Source organism: Pogoniulus pusillus, chromosome 29 (assembly GCF_015220805.1).
Source record: "Pogoniulus pusillus isolate bPogPus1 chromosome 29, bPogPus1.pri, whole genome shotgun sequence".
Taxonomy (NCBI): domain Eukaryota; kingdom Metazoa; phylum Chordata; class Aves; order Piciformes; family Lybiidae; genus Pogoniulus; species Pogoniulus pusillus.
Genome location: NC_087292.1, coordinates 35375 through 52541, shown reverse-complemented (window position 1 = coordinate 52541; position 17167 = coordinate 35375). Strand labels below are relative to the sequence as shown.

Here is a 17167-nt window from a genome sequence, read left to right as displayed (position 1 = left end):
AAAACTAGTAAAACTTGCTGAAAAGAAGCTTCTCTCACCCAGGAGCTCCTGAAGCCTCAAAAATACCAACTGCAGGAACCGTTTCAAGAAATCACCAAGAAAACTTTTGGCGCACCATATCTGTGGTGGTCCAAAGTGCCTGGGGATGTTCAGATCTTCTGGCATTTATCTGACAGTCTGTATCCTAACTTGCAAATGTGGCCTGGCTGTGCCATGTGAACACAGTGCTTTTAGAAAGGCCTGTCCTTGTGGGCAGAGGATGTCTGTGGTCTGCACAGGGTGAGGGCTCTTGTATTTGTAGTTGGCAGGTGAAGCTGCTCTTGGTGGCTCAAATCCCACCTGAGATATTTTGTGTCTTGTGACTACTCACAAGGTCTTTTCTGCAGGGGTCCTTCTATGTCTACCCCACTGAGGAAGCTGGCCTGGAGCCTAAGGTCTCCCAGGGCACTCCAAGGAACAGACCCATCAAGGTCCTCGTAAGAGTTTACGTTGTTAAGGTAAGCCTGGGGTGGTGGCGGCAGTAGATACCTGAAGGTCTGTTGTTCCCTTTGGACCTTCTGCCATTCTCTGCTCAGCAAATCTGAGCAGTGACACTTATGAAAGGCTTGGTGCTAGCTTGAAGTCTCTGCCAGCTCAGTGGAAGTCAGCTACGTCTTGTCCATGGGGAACCTGCAATGCTTTGTATCTTCAGGAGGTGCCAAAATTCCAGATGGGCCTTTCTCAGCTCCTCTCATGTACTTGGGGTGCTAAGCAAGCAGGTGGCTCAGTGCTGTGTACATCAGTGGCTTGTTGAGTGTGGGTCTGCATGGGAACAAGTAACATCCATCACTTCCAGGACAGCTGCTGGAGTGACTTAACCAGTGGGCTTGAGCAGTCTCAGGCCTGTGCAGTGTTCTTGGGCAGGTTGCTCTCTGCAGCTGATACATGGCAGCACCTCTTTTGTGTTCCAGGCTATGAACCTGTCTCCAGCAGATCCCAATGGCAAGGCAGACCCCTACGTGGTGGTGACTGTGGGGAAGGAGCAGAAGGACACAAAGGAACGATACATCCCAAAGCAGCTCAATCCTGTGTTTGGAGAGTATGCAGCAAGTTTTACTCCAACAGGTTTAACAGGAATAATGCAAATCTGGGGCTCAGGCTGTGGCCCAGCATGTGTGGTCTTCTGTTCCTTTCTACTGGAGAACCTTGTGCTGTAACACAAAGGTGCTGAGCATGTCTCTTGCTTTCAACTATTACAAGAATGAGCAATGCTGGGTTAGGAGGGGAGCACTCCCAAGGGCTTGACTTAAAAGTCAAAGGAGAAAGCTAAGCAGCAACATTAGATATTTTTTCCCCCCTAGCTCCAAGACCTCTAGCCAAGGGTTCCTTTGTTTCAACATGAAAACTGCACTCACTGAACTTATGTAGAACCAAACTTTATCAGAAGTCTTTAGGTTGTTAAATACAGTTCTTAAATGTGTAGGGTAATCAAATCAGAGTATGCGCTTCATTGCCATCCTCTGTTAATTGCACCCCCTCCTTCATATACTTCTGCCTAGAGTTGTGGAGCTGACAGCCTCCTTTCCCATGGAGTCAGAACTCACTGTGGCAATATTTGACCATGATTTGGTTGGATCTGATGATCTGATTGGGGAGACCAAGATTGACTTGGAGAATCGATTCTACAGCAAGCACAGGGCCAACTGTGGAGTGTCTTCTCAGTACGATATGTAAGTAACGGTGTGACACCTTCAGGCTACCAGACCTCCTTCTTGCCCACCAGTTAAGTGGGTAACAGCTTTGCAGGACAAAGCTTGCATGCACAATATTGGGTTGGGAGCCATTCAGAGGGACCTGGACAGGCTGGAGAGGTGGGCTGAAGAGAATCTCATGAGGTTCAAAGTGCAAGTCCCACATCTGGGTCAGGGCAGCCCTCAATATCAATCCAGGCTGGGGGATGATGAGACTGAGAGCTGCTCTGCAGAAAAGGACATGGGGGTACTGGCGTGTGAGAAGCTGAACATGAACCAACAATGTGCAAATGAAACCAAGACACACAGAACCACAGAACCTTAGAGGATGGAAGGGACCTCTAGAGATTGAGTCCAAGCCCCCTGCCAAAGCAGGATCCCCTAGAGTAGTTTGCACAGGAATGCATCCAGGCTAATGGCATCCTGGGCTGCACCAAAAGAAGTGTGGCCAGCAGGTTGAGCAAGATGATTCTGCCCCTCTGCTTGGCTCTGGTGAACCTTCACCCAGAGTACTGTGTCCAGTTCTGAGACTGCCAACACAAGAGAGGGCCATGAAGATCATCAGAGGGCTGAAGCACCTCTTCTATGGGGACAGGCCAGAAGAATTTAGGCTGCTCAGCCTGAGAATAGAAGGCTCTGGCAAGACCTTAGAGCTGCATTTCAATATCTGAAGGGGACCTACAAGAAAGCAGAGGAAGGACTATTTGGAGTGAGGATGAGGGGCAATGTTTTGAAATGAGCAGGATAGATTTAAGTTGGACATAAGGAAGAAATTCTTTGCAGTGGGGGTGGTGAGACCCTGGAACAGGTTGCTCAGGGCTGTGGTTGAGGCCCTGTCTCTGGAGACATTCAAGATCAGACTGGATGTGGCCCTGGACAGCCTGCTGTAGCTGGAGGTATCCCTGCTGCCTGTGGCAGGGTGGGGGTGGGGTAGACAAAATGCCCTGTGCGGGTTCCATCCATCCTGATGCAATCTGTGAATCCTTTGAGCACATGCCATGCTACAAATTCACTGCAAGTCACACATCTCCTTTAGGCTCTCCCAGCTTCCTGTGTAGCTCTAGTTTCTCCTGTGGACTAATTTATTTGCATGGAGTAGCAAAATATTCTTTAATATGTTCATATTGGTGGTTTTGTTTGATATTGATGTGACTTTGACTGCTTTCAGTTTTTCTGGTAGTGAGTAATTGTCAGCAGCAAGATTCTTTTCCCCTGGCCTTGTTCAATATGGATTCTTTGGTGTCTTTGGCCAGTTCTCTGTAAATTTCTTTTCTCCTACTCCCACAATTGGAGAATTATCTGTGGGCATGTAGCTGACTCCACAGCAGTGCTGTAACATCTGTCTCATGAGCTGCAGCTGGAATTGCTCTTGCTGCTGCTCTGAAGCTGATGGTTCTGCAGGGTACCAGGTTGGCTTGTTGCAGAGGCAAGAACTTGTTAATTTTTTAACTCATTAATGTTTGAATGCCTGTGGTTTTCTCTGTGAAAACATGGTGCCATGGACTGTACTGTGGGGAAGGCAAGAATGGCAAAAAGCCTGTTGTGTCCAAGCTGAGCATGTTTTCAATGTTCTCCTTTTCATGCAGAAATGGCTACAACATGTGGCGAGACGCTTTCAAGCCCACACAGATCTTGGATAGTTTATGCAAGAAAAACTCCCTCCCTGCGGCAGAATACAGACGGGAGGAGGTCAAAGTGGACAATAAAATATTCAAGATCCCACCAGAGGCTTTTCCTGAAGGTACAGAGGCCTTTTAAAAAGCTGACTCTGCTCAGCAGTGGTGCTGAGAGGTCTGAGAATCTGCCAGAATTTCTTCCCTGTAGTGTGCAGCCTGGCTGCCCCCACTTTGTGCTCTGCATGGCCCAGCTTTCTAGGCCACCATGGGGAACATCTTTGGTGCTCAGTGGCCTGATTTTAGTGGATAATGAGAAGTCAGGAAGACTGAGGGAAGATGTCCCAAAGTATCTTCCCAGGCAGTGGTAAAGCAAAGCAAACCCTCTTGCATGTGCAGCCAGGGAAAGCACAGCTTTTTCTGGTGGCTGACACTGGCACAGAGCTGTACTTCCCTCTGCCCGTGGACACCACCAGCAGTGTTTTGGTACACTGGTGTCTTTTTTTGATTCAGCTGGTTTTGTCCTTCAGCGATGGAGAAACCAGGAGGGGCATCAACAGAACCTCCACACTGGACTTCTGAAGGGCAGACTGCAGCCTATTTAAGGAACTAATTCAGAAAGTTCCTTGGGAAACAGCCCTTGAAAACAAATGGGTCCAGGAAGGTTGGACCTGCTTCAAGAAAGAACTCCTGAAGGCACAGGAGCAGGCAGTGGCATTGAGCCAGAAGACGAGCTGACGAGAGAGGCAGCCAGACTGGATGGGCAGGGAGCTACTGAAGGGATTAAAGATTAAAAAGAGAGTGTATCACCTTTGGAAAAGAGGGGAGGTGTCCCAGGAGAAGCTCAAGGAAGTTGCTAGGTCTTGTAGAGGAAAAATTAGAGAGGCAAAAGCCCACTTGGAGCTCAGGCTGGCCATGGCTGTCAAGGAAAATAAAAAGTGTTTCTTTAAATATCTGAATGGCAGAGAAGGGCCAAGGACAACCTCCAGTCCTTGTTAGATAGAGAGGGGAACATAGTGACAAAGGATGAGGAAAAGGCAGAGGTGCTTAACACCTTCTTTGCCTCAATCTTCAATAGTGGGACAGGTTGTCTCCAGGACAGCTGGACTCCTGAAGTGATGGATGGAGTCAGGGACCAGTACAGTCCCCCTCTAATCCATGAGGAAGCAGTAAGGGAACTGCTGTGTCATTTGGATCCTCACAAGTCCATGGGACCGGATGGGATCCACCCTAGGGTGCTGAGAGAGCTGGCAGATGAGCTGGCCAGGCCACTCTCCATCATTTATCAGCAGTCCTGGCTCACTGCAGAGGTCCCTGAAGACTGGAAGCTGGCCAATATGGTACCCATTCACAAGAAGGGTTGTAAGGAGGAGCCAGAAAACTACAGACCTGTGAGCCTGACCTCAGTGCCAGGCAAGGTCATGGAACAGGTCATCTTGGGTGCCATCACAAAGCACCTACAGGATGGCCAAGGGATCAGGCCCAGCCAGCATGGGTTTAGGAAGGGCAGGTCCTGCCTCACCAACCTGATCTCCTTTTATGATCAGGTTACCCGCCTGGTGAATGTGGGGCAGGCTGTGGATGTAGTCTAGCTGGACTTCAGCACAGCCTTTGACACTGTCTGCCACAAGAAGCTCCTAGCCAAGCTGGCAGCTCATGGTTTGGACAGATTCACTCTGTGCTGGATCAAGAACTGGCTGGATGGCAGAGCCCAGAGAGTGGTGGTGAATGGTGCCACATCCAGTTGGCAGCTGTCACCAGTGGTGTTCCCCAAGGATCAGTGCTGGGCCCAGTCCTGTTCAATATCTTTATTGGTGAACTGGATGAGGGCATTGAGTCCAGCACCAGTAAGTTTGCAGATGACACCAAGCTAGGAGCAGGTGTTGATCTGTTGGAAAGTAGGAAAGCCCTGCAGAGGGACCTGGACAGGCTGGATGGGTGGGCAGAGGCCAATGGGATGAGATTTAACAAGGCCAAGTGCAGGGTTCTGCACTTTGGCCACAAGAACCCCAAGCAGCGCTATAGGCTGGGGACTGAGTGGCTGAGAGCAGCCAGGAGGAAAGGGACCTGGGGGTACTGATAGATAGTAAGCTGAAGATGAGGCAGCAGTGTGCCCAGGTGGCCAAGAGAGCCAATGGCATCCTGGCCTGCATCAGGAACAGTGTGGCCAGTAGGATGAGGGAGGTTATTCTTCCCCTGTACTCAGCACTGGTCAGACCGCACCTTGAGTACTGTGTCCAGTTCTGGGCCCCTCAATTCAAGAAAGATATTGAGGTGCTGGAACATGTCCAGAGAAGGGCAACAAAGCTGGTGAGGGGCCTGGAGCACAAATCCTATGAGGAGAGGCTGAGGGAGCTGGGCCTGTTTAGCCTGGAGAAGAGGAGGCTCAGGGGTGATCTTATTACTGTCTACAACTACCTGAAGGGGCATTGTAGCCAGGTGGGGGGTGGCCTCTTCTCCCAGGTAACCAGCAATAGAACAAGGGGACACAGTTTCAAGTTGTGCCAGAGTAGGTATAGGTTGGATATTAGGAAGAAGTTCTTCACAGAGAGAGTGATTTCCCATTGGAATGGGCTGCCCAGGGAGGTGGTGGAGGCACTGTCCCTGGGGGTCTTCAAGAAAAGACTGGATGAGGCACTTAGTGCCATGGTCTGGTTGGCTGGATAGGGCTGGGTGATAGGTTGGACTGGATGATCTTGGAGGTCTCTTCCAACCTGGTTGATTCTATGATTCTATGATGCCTTTGAGTGCCTGGAGTTGATTTCCTCCTTGTGGGCAACATCTGCTTCTCCTGTGCCGTTTTTCTTCTTTCCTCACTGATGTTGTAAGCCCTCTGTCAAGTCCACAGTTGTCCAAGAGCAAAGGCATTTCATGCCCTCTGCCAGCAGTGATGGAGAATTACCCTGAGCACAGCTTGTTCCTGCTATATGCAGTCCCCACAGTGGCCAACCCCTGTGCAGCTGAATCCAGCCTGGAGGAGGAGATGAAACAGATCTGTCTGGGCTCTGCAAAGCACTGTTATGTAGCCTGTAGGAAGGATGAGCCTGTGCCCAACCTGCCCAGAGAGAGGACACCTGTGTGAGCAGCCAGCTTTACCTTCTGTTTTGCTTTCTCCTGGCCTCTATGGTTTATGTTGTGAAGGAAAATTAAATCCTTCTCAGGAGAGGACAAGGAGTCTCCAGAATCCCTTTCCTCAGATCACTGAGTAGCTGGGAAAGGAGAAGGAAGATGGTCTCCTGGTGTTCCCCTGGGAGCTAGCTCTGATTGAGATGTGGCTGCAGTTAGTGCCTGGAGAACCTCTGCCATGTTTGGGGATTGCTTGAGATGGTTTTGATGTCAAAGTGCTCTCTAAAGGGCAGGTGATTTCAGTAAGTGCAGGGGTGAGCGGGGCATTTTATCCTCCCCTCTTGGTTCCTGACTTTCTTGCTGCCAGCAGGATTTGGTCTAGAACTCCCATTTGGCCTCACTGTGCCAAACGAGTCAACTAAAGGAGTGTGCAGCTGCATTTCACTGCCAAGTGACAAGTGCTTCTTTCCTGGAGCTCTCATCCAGGGAACTGCTGACACTACCACAGAGACATGGGGACTTAAACTGCTCTAGAGGGTCACAACCTCCACAATGTCCCTTGCATCATTTTCCAGGGCCATAGTAAATTCTTCTCTGCCTTTTTCCTCTCAGCTTGTCTCCCTGACTACAGTTTTCTTCATTGCTGCAAAATATTGGACTAATTCATTCTTGTCCTCCTGTTTCTCCCTATTTTGTTTTTCTGTTGAGGTGCTTGGTTGCCTCTGATTTAGTTGGGGCAATTAATGAGGCAGGAATTATAAAATATGTAGTTAATTTTATTTCCAGAAAGCCCAGTCCACAACTATATGAGTTACATTTGGGTTCTAATTCAGTCAGGAAACTCTTCACAAGGATGCTTATGGGCAATTCAGAACACTGGAAGAGTTTAGCTACAAAATGGCTTTGCCACACTTACAAATAAAAGGGCCTGGAGCCCTAGGGAAAGTCTGTGCTACTCCTGTGGTGTAGAAATTCCAAGACAGTCCCTGGCTCCATTGTGGCAGTGTTGGAACTGCTCAGCTGTTAAGAGGCTTCTAGATCTTCACAGGGTGCTGGGAAAGAAGCAGAGGGTCCCTGACCTGATCCTGGTTCCTCTTGGCATGAAGGTTTGCAGAGATCTCTTTGCATGCAGGATCTCTTGCAGATGTGCAGAGAGCACTATGTTGGTGGCACTTCTTGCCATGTCATGACGCACTTAAATGCCTTTTCCTGGGAAACTTGAGGCACTTAAGTTTCCAGGTAGATCAAGCCCAAAACATCAGGGCTAAGCTGATCTGAAGCATGAGGCAGAGCAGAACACTTTGTCCAAGAGCAGTGAGGTAGAGGCAGCAAGGCAGAAGAAGCACACCCTGAGGCAGAGCAGTGAAGCAGAAGCAGCTCAACTGCTTGCAGCTTAGCTCAATTTATATTATTTGTCTGAGTGCAGTGGCTCTTTTGGCCACAGAGATTCACCAATCAAAACAGCATTTGCAAAACTGACCACAGTTCATCAGGGCTTACTCATCCTTATTTGGGCAACAAATACCTAAACACCTGTGGGTACTTGTTTATCACTTTGGGAGAGGACATAATGCCCCAAGCCTTCGTTTTCCTCCCACCTTTGCTTCCATCATCAGCAGAAGGGTGGGGCAAGCCAGGACATCTAATAGGCCTACTAGCCTTCCAAGACAGCCTCATCCATCATCTTTCCTTAATTGTGCCTATGCTCAAAGTCCTGATGTGGCTCTTGCTGGCCAGATGCCTTCATCTCCTACCTGTTTATATCCCGCTGCAGAGGCCTCTGTGAGGAACAGGAGAAGAGTGGCACATGAGAACTGGTCAGTGGATGACGAACATAAAGCTTTGTACGTCCTGCAGCACTGGGAAGAGATGCCAGGCTATGGATACAAACTGGTACCAGAGCATGTGGAGACCCGGTCCCTGTACAACCCAGAGAACCCTGGTCTTGTGCAGGTGAGATGCGTTTCCTTCCCCAGCCTAGACATTGCTCTAGGGCAATGTCTACCTTCAGGGCAGCTTGTTCCCAGACCCTTTGGCTGGTCCCCCGTTGCCCTTTTGTCTCTTCATCACAGTGTTACCTCTTCATGGATGGATGACTGTGTTTATTGATGTCTGTCTCGGATGTTAAATGAGGACTCTTGGCCTTGTCTTAGATCTACCCTCTGACCTCATGGTGCTTCTCAACACCCTTTCCTCAAGGGGCTTCTGTCCACTGATGTTGTGGTCACAGTGCTGGTGGCCCAGAGTCCTTCCTGTCACATCAGGCCACATTGCAGTGCTCTGATGAGAACACTGTGTAGGTGGCAAGGAACCTGCTCTGCCTTCTGAGCACAATGGTTGGCAATAGTATCCTTGCCTATCCTTGACTCTTTCTCTGCTTTGTCCTCTATTGCTGCTGCTTTGGTCCCCTGAAAGACCCCCATTTAAAACAGACTCAATTCAGCTGAAATGGTTTTTCTTGGCAGCAGAGTGGGGAGGGAAACAAGCAAGTTTTGGTAGATTTAAATTTTCCCTCTCATATCTGACTCTGGAGTGCTGGAGGTGGAGCAAGAGCCAAGTAGTGGCTTTCAGGTGAGAACTTTCATTGCAAGACCGAGCCCTTGTTCCTTGAAATGCTAGATCCTGGCTTGTCTTTTGAAGTCTCTCTGCTGCCTTCTCTCATCAGGGTTCCTTACACATGTGGATTGACATGTTCCCAACTGATGTCCCTGCACCGCCGCCTGTCAATATCAAGCCACGACTGCCTGTCAGGTAGCACCCATGGGAGCAGGTCTGGGGCTGGTGAGCCTCCATGGAGGGCCTCATTGTGATTGGCAGTATGTGCCACTGAGTCCCGCACAGTCTGACAGTTTGTGCTAGCCTGGCATGCGTCCTTTCTCTTTGCTTCATCTGTGGTCGGGAGTGTATCATCATAGGACGTAAGCACTACAGCTGCACAAGTGTTTTTCAAGGGCAGGATTAATCGCTCTTGTGATAGTTTGGGTGTTCCCCACCCCCCACACTTTAGAAGTTACCCAGACTAGACTCAGCCAGTTCTGGGAATATAAATGAAGCTATTTATTTACAGCTAGCACAATATACACAATATACAGTATATACAGTTATAGACAGAAATATACAAGGTAAAAAAAGTAATACAGACGCACAATTCCCCTCCTAGAAACCTGAGTCCCCAGGAGGGGCTCTCAACCACCCCTGCACCTTCCCCCTGCCCTTCTCAGCCTTACCCCAGTCCTAAAGAAGAATAGAGGTTCAGCCAAGAGGTTAAGAAGCAAAGGTGAGTGGAAGGTGAGGTTAGGGAGCTGCAGCTCAGTCAGAAGCCCAAAGCAGAGTGCCACAAAATGGCAAGAGTGTTATCCAATGTTTTCATTTCTTCTTCAGCAAGACTCTGAGGGCAGTAGACATCACCATTGTTTTCTTTTCACAGCCTATGATCTAGTTTTTCTCACCAAAACGTTCTACTCTGCTTCAAACTAGCACAGCTCTAAGGATGGACATGAAGGTGATACAAACCCAGGTCAAAGCTACTCATCTAGGTCTATTTTGGCTAGTAGACAGGAGCCTTCTGGGTTCCTGGAGAATTGAAGCTGGAGGACATCTGTTTTCAGTGATCCAGTGGAGCTACTAAGATAGATGGAGGTTTCAGTTGCTTCTCAGAGATACAATGAAAAGACAAATTGCAGCAAAGAAAACTCCAACTGGCTGCAGGAAAACATTTTCTTAGTGAGTGTGAAGCTACCCTGGGAGAGGGATGGAGTGACCCAAAGATATTTGTTCTTGGAGAAATTCCAAACTCATGCAGCTAAGGCCCTGAGCAATCAAATCTGCTACCAAGTTGGAGGAAGAGGCTGAAGGCCTGAAGTCCTTTCCTGCCTAAGCCTTTGTGCACTCCTACAGCTATGTGGTGCTGGTTGGGTTTCTTAAGCATCAGGTATTTGCTTTGCAAAAGCTGCTGATTTTGACTGTGGGTGTTTGTCTTGTGAGGTTCTAGCCCCTCCCAGTAAGGGTTTGGTGCATGGCAGTGAGACTGCTGTGCTGTGCTTGGCCAGAAGAACTCTGGCAAGGGAATGCAGTGCTAGTGGGATTCACACCCTGCTGCTCCACCAGTGTGGGCTCGATCTGCCCTCCCAGCCACCAGGGGCATGTGTCTTACTCACCTGTGTCCTTCCCACAGCTATGAACTGCGTGTGATTATCTGGAACACGGATGACGTAATCCTTGATGATGTCAACCCAATAACAGGAGAGCCTTCCAGTGACATCTATGTGAAAAGGTCTGATGGGAGCCGGATGGAGGCCACAGCCTTTCTGTCCTACTCCTTGCCCTGCTCCACAGCCTCACTGCCTCCTCTGTACCTCTGATTCTCCCTGCCCCATCACAAAGTGCCTGACTTCAGTCTCTTAGTACCCCCAAAGATGTTGTTCAGGTGTTAGTCCATTTTGGCTCTTGGAATCTTCCTTTCCTGTACCGTATGGGGTTCAGCTTTTCTGCTCTGCCTTTGGGGCTGGCTGATGGGGTAGGAAATAACTGAGTTTCTCCTGCAGTTGGATAAAGGGTCTTGACCATGACAAGCAGGAGACTGATGTTCACTTTAACTCCTTGACTGGGGAGGGAAATTTCAACTGGAGGTTCATCTTCCGCTTCAACTATCTCCCAACTGAGAAAGAGATCATCTACAAGAAGAAGGACTCTGTCTTCTCTGTGGAGGAATCAGAGTTTCGGGAACCAGCTGTTCTGGTCCTCCAGGTCTGGGATTATGACAGCATTTCAGCCAATGACTTTCTAGGTATGATGTGAGCTGCTGGAAGTGGGGTGACCTGTCCCTCACCTTGCTGGAATGTTGCAGTATTGGATGTGTGTGGAGACTGGAGTGGGACACAGTAAAGGAGTCTACCACAAGCAAACCAAACTGGTCGCATCAGAGATGAGACAAGACCTGTGGCTTCTACTCTCAAACTCTTGGGCTGGTCCTTTCTTATGTTGAGCTTCATATTCTCCACTTGTAAATGTGCAGGACTCTACTAGATAATTGCAGCAGCTGGGATCTGCTTGTGGTGTGGGAGCGTGGTGGAGACAGAAAACCAAATGATGTGTGGGGCTCACCTCAGGCTTTCTCCATGAGCTTTTCTCTTCACTGTGCCTGCAGGCTCCATCGAGCTGAAACTGCATGACATGGTGCGGGCAGCCAAGAGTGCAGAGCTTTGCACCATCAGGATGGCCAAGGAGAATGCTACACCTCGCTTCTCCATCTTCCGAAACAAGCGAATGAGGGGCTGGTGGCCATTCATCAAACTCAGAGATCAAGAAGATCAGGAGAGAGAAGAGAGGGAGGACAAGCAGAAAAAGAAGAGGAAAAGCAGCTCAGTTAAACCAGAGGACTTAGAGTTCACAGACCCTAGTGGGAACAAATACCTCCTGACGGTAAGACAGGCTGCTGGCGCAGGTGCCTTGGCTCTGCCCTGTCATGGCAACCTGTACTGCAGCAGTGATGCACCTGCCCAGGATTTTGTGCAGAGCCCTGGCAGCTTGTCTCATTTGCTGCAAGTCCAGCACTTCACCTACCCAGAAGTGCCAGCTGTGGTGGCATGCAGGGGGTGTCTGACTTCATGTTTTTCTCTGAGCTTGCCAGAGAAGAGGGCTCAGGGAGAGGGGAGCTGGGGGAGCAAAGCAAGAGGTTCCCCATCAGCCAGATAGGACAACAACAACAGCTTGTCCTAGAGTCTCTGCCCTCTTCAGACAGGCAAGCACCAACTGTCTCAGGGCAAATTCACTGCTGAAGGCCCTGTTAGTGGACTGTTGTTTGCCTCCAAGGGTAAGTTCTGCTCAGTGCCAGCGTGGGAGGCTGCAGACAAATCCAGATACCTGGTGAGTGCCTTGTCTGCAAAACGGTTTCTGGCCAAGTTGCAGTTTCTGCTGGATGTAAAGTGAGAGACTCTGTAGCTAATGCCAGAAAGAAGTGAATTGCTGTGAACTGCAAGGGGAGCTGGGAGAGAACTAACCACTTCTGGAAGCAGGTATGGTGAGCAAACTGGTCTGCAAAGCAACATACAGACATATTTCCCCTTCAGGGTAAGGTGGAAGCAGAGTTCCAGCTGTTGACTGTGGAGGAGGCTGAGAAAAGTCCTGTTGGTTTGGGCCGAAAAGAGCCCGAACCCCTGGAAAAGCCAAAGTGAGTATCTGCGTTAGCCCCTTTAACATTATTGGGTAGTGCTGTGTTTTCAGCAGCTGTTTGCATGGGGTCAAGGGAGAATCTGCTTGTCAGGAAGCTTAGAACAGACACTGATAGCCCCGAGCAGTGAGTCTGAAGGATGGGATTCTAGGGCTGCCCAGAGCATGAGTGGGACCCTGGCTGCAGCATCTGTGCCAGGGCTTATCCTAGTGGGGCACTCAGGGCCGCTGTGCCATAACATTGCTTATCCAAACAGGGCAGCTCTGGTTTAACACTGTGAATGTACCACGACTGCACAGCAGCTCTGCAGGGCTGTCTTGATTCTGCTGTCTCTGATGCTTGCACAGGCAATGTAGTTATTGCAGTCCTTAGGGTGATCCTGTCTGGAAGCAGCAGAAAGAGCTGGTGACCCATGAGGGATGAGGGTGGCAGGGCACCAAGGAAGTGGGACCAATGTGCTGCTCTGTGGATTGAGCCTGTGCTTAGCTATTTTCCCCTTCCTCTTCCAGCCGGCCAAAAACTTCTTTCAACTGGTTTGTGAACCCTGTGAAGACTTTTGTATTCTTTATCTGGAAGCGGTATAAGAAATACATTATTGTGCTGTTTATTGTTGCTCTTCTGACCATCTTCCTGGTTCTTTTGATCTATACCATGCCTGGATATATCAGTGAGAAGATCATCAATGGATAAATGCTCTTCTGCACAGGACAGGGGTGATCATTGCAGGAATCAAGACTGGACCAAAATTTTATAGAAATCCTCCAAGAGCAGAGGCAATCTTCTGAGACCTGCAGAAGGGGCCTGTCTTTGGGGAGTCACATGTCATGCCAAGTACCCATTGGATGCTAATAAAACAAATACTCAATCTATAAAATAAGGAAAACTCCTTGAAGGACAGTTACAGCTTTAAGAAAACAATTGTTCTTTGTGGTACTAGTGTGGAAAGGTGGGAAAAACAGTCATCTGGGACTATCCCCACAGGTATGGCAGCTGAATTTAGCTCTTGCCATTGAGAGTTATTCTTGCAGAGATGGGGACATAAGGAGCCATCCATACTCTGGCTTCACAACACTTGCCATTTCCTAGTCCTTTGTCTGAAATGTTCAAAGCACATTGTATGGGGGAAAGGCAGATCTGATGTAGGGCTCTGGTAGAGCTAGGGTCTGGAAGACTTTTGTGCTCCCCAGACAGAAGGATGACAGAGCCAAGGTAGCCATCTGCTTCCTGCTGTGCTGAGAGCAAAGGTCCATGTCTTGAGGCTGGAGCCAGCTCTGAGTGTGATAGGACTTCACAGGACATGGACTTTCTTGCTGTCACTCTTTGAAAGATGTATAAAAGCTTTTTCCTGCATGTGCTGGATTGGATTCAGGCTTGCTTCAAACTTAATTTTGGCTCTTAATTTCCAAAGGAATGAAAGCCTGCTCTTTCCAATCCTGCTTGTGTTTTGTGGGTGTTTTCCAAAACTAGGGGCCAGCAGGCTGTCCTTGCTGATGGCCCTTTGCCTTCCTTCCTGGATAGCAGAGCTGGCACATAGGCATGGGGATGATGTTGCTGGATTGGTGTAAATGATACGAGACTTAGCCTTTGTGTCACGGAGGGGATTCTGCCACCTACGCCAATTGTGGCGGAGGGGAGAAATTAATTGGTGCAAGATGACTATAAAAAGATATCATTTATTAATTTTAATATTCTGAACTCTCACCACCCCCAAACAATTTTTAATATTAATATTTGTTCTTACATGGTTATGGAAGACATTCTAGGAATAACACCAAACAGAACTACTATTATCTAGCAAACATTCAAACTATAAACAGAGAGAGGAATTTCCCTGCGGCCAAATGTCACTTGGGGTCAATATGCTGCTTGCCCAGTAGATGGACCCAAGCTCTTTCTGCTCTATGGCAGAAGGCAATAGAGGATTATGGAGACATTAAAGCATTTACTCACAAATTTTACTAATTATCATTCACCCTCCAGAGCTATGTCACAGCCTACAAAATTGTCCAATCCCCAGAGGACTCTGCCTGCAGATGTCGAGGCTGGAATTCTCCCAGCTTCAGGGGAAAGAATGCAGACCTGCAGACATCTCTGACCTTGTTCTCCTGGCTTCTTCTGGACACTCTGTCTAGGGATTCTTAGGCAGGACCTTCAGGTGCAGAGGCAAGATGTTGTGCAGTCTAAGCACGATATCATACTGGCCACACAGGCCAATCATGTGCAGATAATCCAGGGTCTGCTTCTGGTAACTTTGCAGCAGTGGAGTTTACCAGGCAATGATAAGGCAGTGGGTGTGCAATAGGGTGCACAGCTGCATGGGAGACTGAGCTCCATAGATAAAGGCAGACAATACAGGATCTAGTCCTGGTAACTCACCGCAGTGGTGTGCAGGTGTGCACAGCTGGCTGGGAGCCCATGGAAGATTTGGGTGAGCACTACGGGTGAGCAGGCAAGCAGGCATAAGCAAGAGCAAGTTGTTTACCTGTGTACCTCTATTTATCAAATGTGGGCCAAGATTAATGGGCCCTTTGTGAAAAATAGTACCCGTGTCAATATGAGACAAAGCAGAGCAGGGGTGTGATGGAGCTAACTAGGTGGGGGATATTGAAACCTACGTTTAGGAACGAGCGATAACAGAAAGCGCCACGAGCATGGTAGATAAACTGTAAAGCACACGACTGTGCAGACTCAAATAGCTGAGTCACGGTGAGACCACCTGAGGAAGACTCGTTGCTTCAGCCTCACAACCACCAGAAGGATTAACATGCATGTGCAACAGTTCCAGAAAAAACTGCAACCGCTTCAGGAAGTGTTTAAATATGTATTAAACTGCTTTATGAATATGTATGTAAGCGGGAAATAAAAATCCTGCAACTGCTTGTGTACATTGCGCAGCTGTGAAGCTATAGCTCCCCTGTGCCCAATGCTGTTTCTTGCTTGCCAAAATAAAATTCCTTCAACTTACAGAAGTTTTTGGTGGCTTGATTTTAACAATGTGGGGGCTCATCTGGGATCACCAAAACTCTGCAGACTAAGAACCTAGGACGGAAAGATGCACCTCTGCCTTTTATTTTTTGCAGACCGTCCTACCGCACGTAGCCTGTGAACTGACAGTGATATTTCTGACCTGGAAAGGCAAGCAGGAAAAACTAAAAGTGAGAAACTTGTGAGTTTGCCAGCAACAGATACGTTCAGACCCGTAATTCTGCACGTGAAGATCCGAACAAAGTAGCCTTGGATTGTGGGTTCGGTTGGGTGGGATTCAGCTGTCTGAAAGTGCGTGAGTGAGATGGAATGTAGTTCTGAAGTGAATGCGGAGGTTTTTCTAACGTGGTTCCAATGTTCTGCAAGGGGCTTGACTGGTGAAGAACTGAAGCGAGTGCAAACATGACTGGACAGCCATGAGACAAACTGCTTCCAAGGAGCAGAAGGATAGGAAGGGACCCAAGAATTAAAAAAAAAATAAAATTACCAGACATACCCCCAGAGAGTCCGTTAGGGACAAGGATTATAAACTAGAGTAACTGAGGGTCCCAAAAAGATAAAATGAAAGAGAAGTTAGTCTACTATTGTATGGAAGTGTGGCCAAAAGAACCCCTAAGGACAAATGCATACAGGCCAGTTTTCGGTTCCCCTGGGGATTGGATTTGTCAAGCTTTAACCCTACATGTAAACTCCAAGAAACCTTTTAATTAGGAGGAAAGTGATTATGCAGCCCTATGGTTTCCAGGAAGGAAAGAGTGGGAACCATTAGACAATCTGCCCCCACCATACAGACCTCAACACAACCAACCATTGTTACCAAATCCCAGTGTGCCCCTGATACCCCAGACACCCCCAGAACCGGGAGAAGGTCAGCCAATAGCAAACTGAACCCATAAGTGAATTCAGGAAGAAACTGAAGTAGGGATGTATCCACTACTAGAAGTACCCCTAGGAGGGAACCAAGGGGGAAATAGGCTTTGTAGCAGTTCCATTGAACTCCTTGGATATCATAGGGTTTAACAAAGAAATGGGGAATCTCTTGGAGGATCCCCTGGGGGTGGCTGACAGGTTAGATCAGTTTTTAGGACCCAGTATTTATACCTGGGAAGAGATACGGTCAATCTTAGGGTCCTCTTTACTACCGAGGGGAAAGGAATGACTAGGCAAGCAGGTATGAGAATATGGGAAAGACAAAACCAAGCAGATCCCCCAGGTGATCAAAAATGGCCAAATGTTGATCCTCATTGGGACCATCAGCAGGTACAGGGGTGCCAGAATATGAGAGACTTATGAACCTTATTAATCCAGGGGATAAGAGAGGACTACCTAGGGGACAGAATATAATTAAGACCTTTAGTGAACAACAAGGCAAAGAGGAATCCCCCACAGATTGTCTAGAAAGATTAAGAAAAAGTTTACTCTGGCATAGATCAAATTTTGCCTGCTGCGGTGGCCCTGTGGAGAACACAATTTGTAGCCAAATCCTGGGGGGGGGGGACATTAGAAGGAAATTAGAGAAACTAGAAGGCTGGCACAATAGGGGTCTGGAGGATCTTTTGAGAGAAGCCCAGAAGGTATATGTGAGAAGAAATAAGGAAAAGCAA

The 17167-nt window shown here is 48.4% G+C and overlaps 1 protein-coding gene across 1 annotated transcript in view; it reads left to right on the top strand.

The window, feature by feature from the left end:
* LOC135188360 (fer-1-like protein 4) overlaps positions 1-15547 on the top strand; it is a 44234-nt gene extending 28687 nt beyond the window's left edge. Inside the window, exons 35-45 of the mRNA XM_064167754.1 lie at positions 387-497; positions 951-1078; positions 1539-1709; positions 3317-3471; positions 8184-8362; positions 9075-9160; positions 10584-10682; positions 10954-11195; positions 11556-11830; positions 12478-12578; positions 13088-15547. Of these exons, the coding sequence (XP_064023824.1) occupies positions 387-497; positions 951-1078; positions 1539-1709; positions 3317-3471; positions 8184-8362; positions 9075-9160; positions 10584-10682; positions 10954-11195; positions 11556-11830; positions 12478-12578; positions 13088-13268 (1728 nt within the window). The 3' untranslated portion in view covers positions 13269-15547. The remainder of the gene's footprint in view (positions 1-386; positions 498-950; positions 1079-1538; positions 1710-3316; positions 3472-8183; positions 8363-9074; positions 9161-10583; positions 10683-10953; positions 11196-11555; positions 11831-12477; positions 12579-13087) is intronic.
* The last annotated feature ends 1620 nt before the right edge of the window (positions 15548-17167 follow it).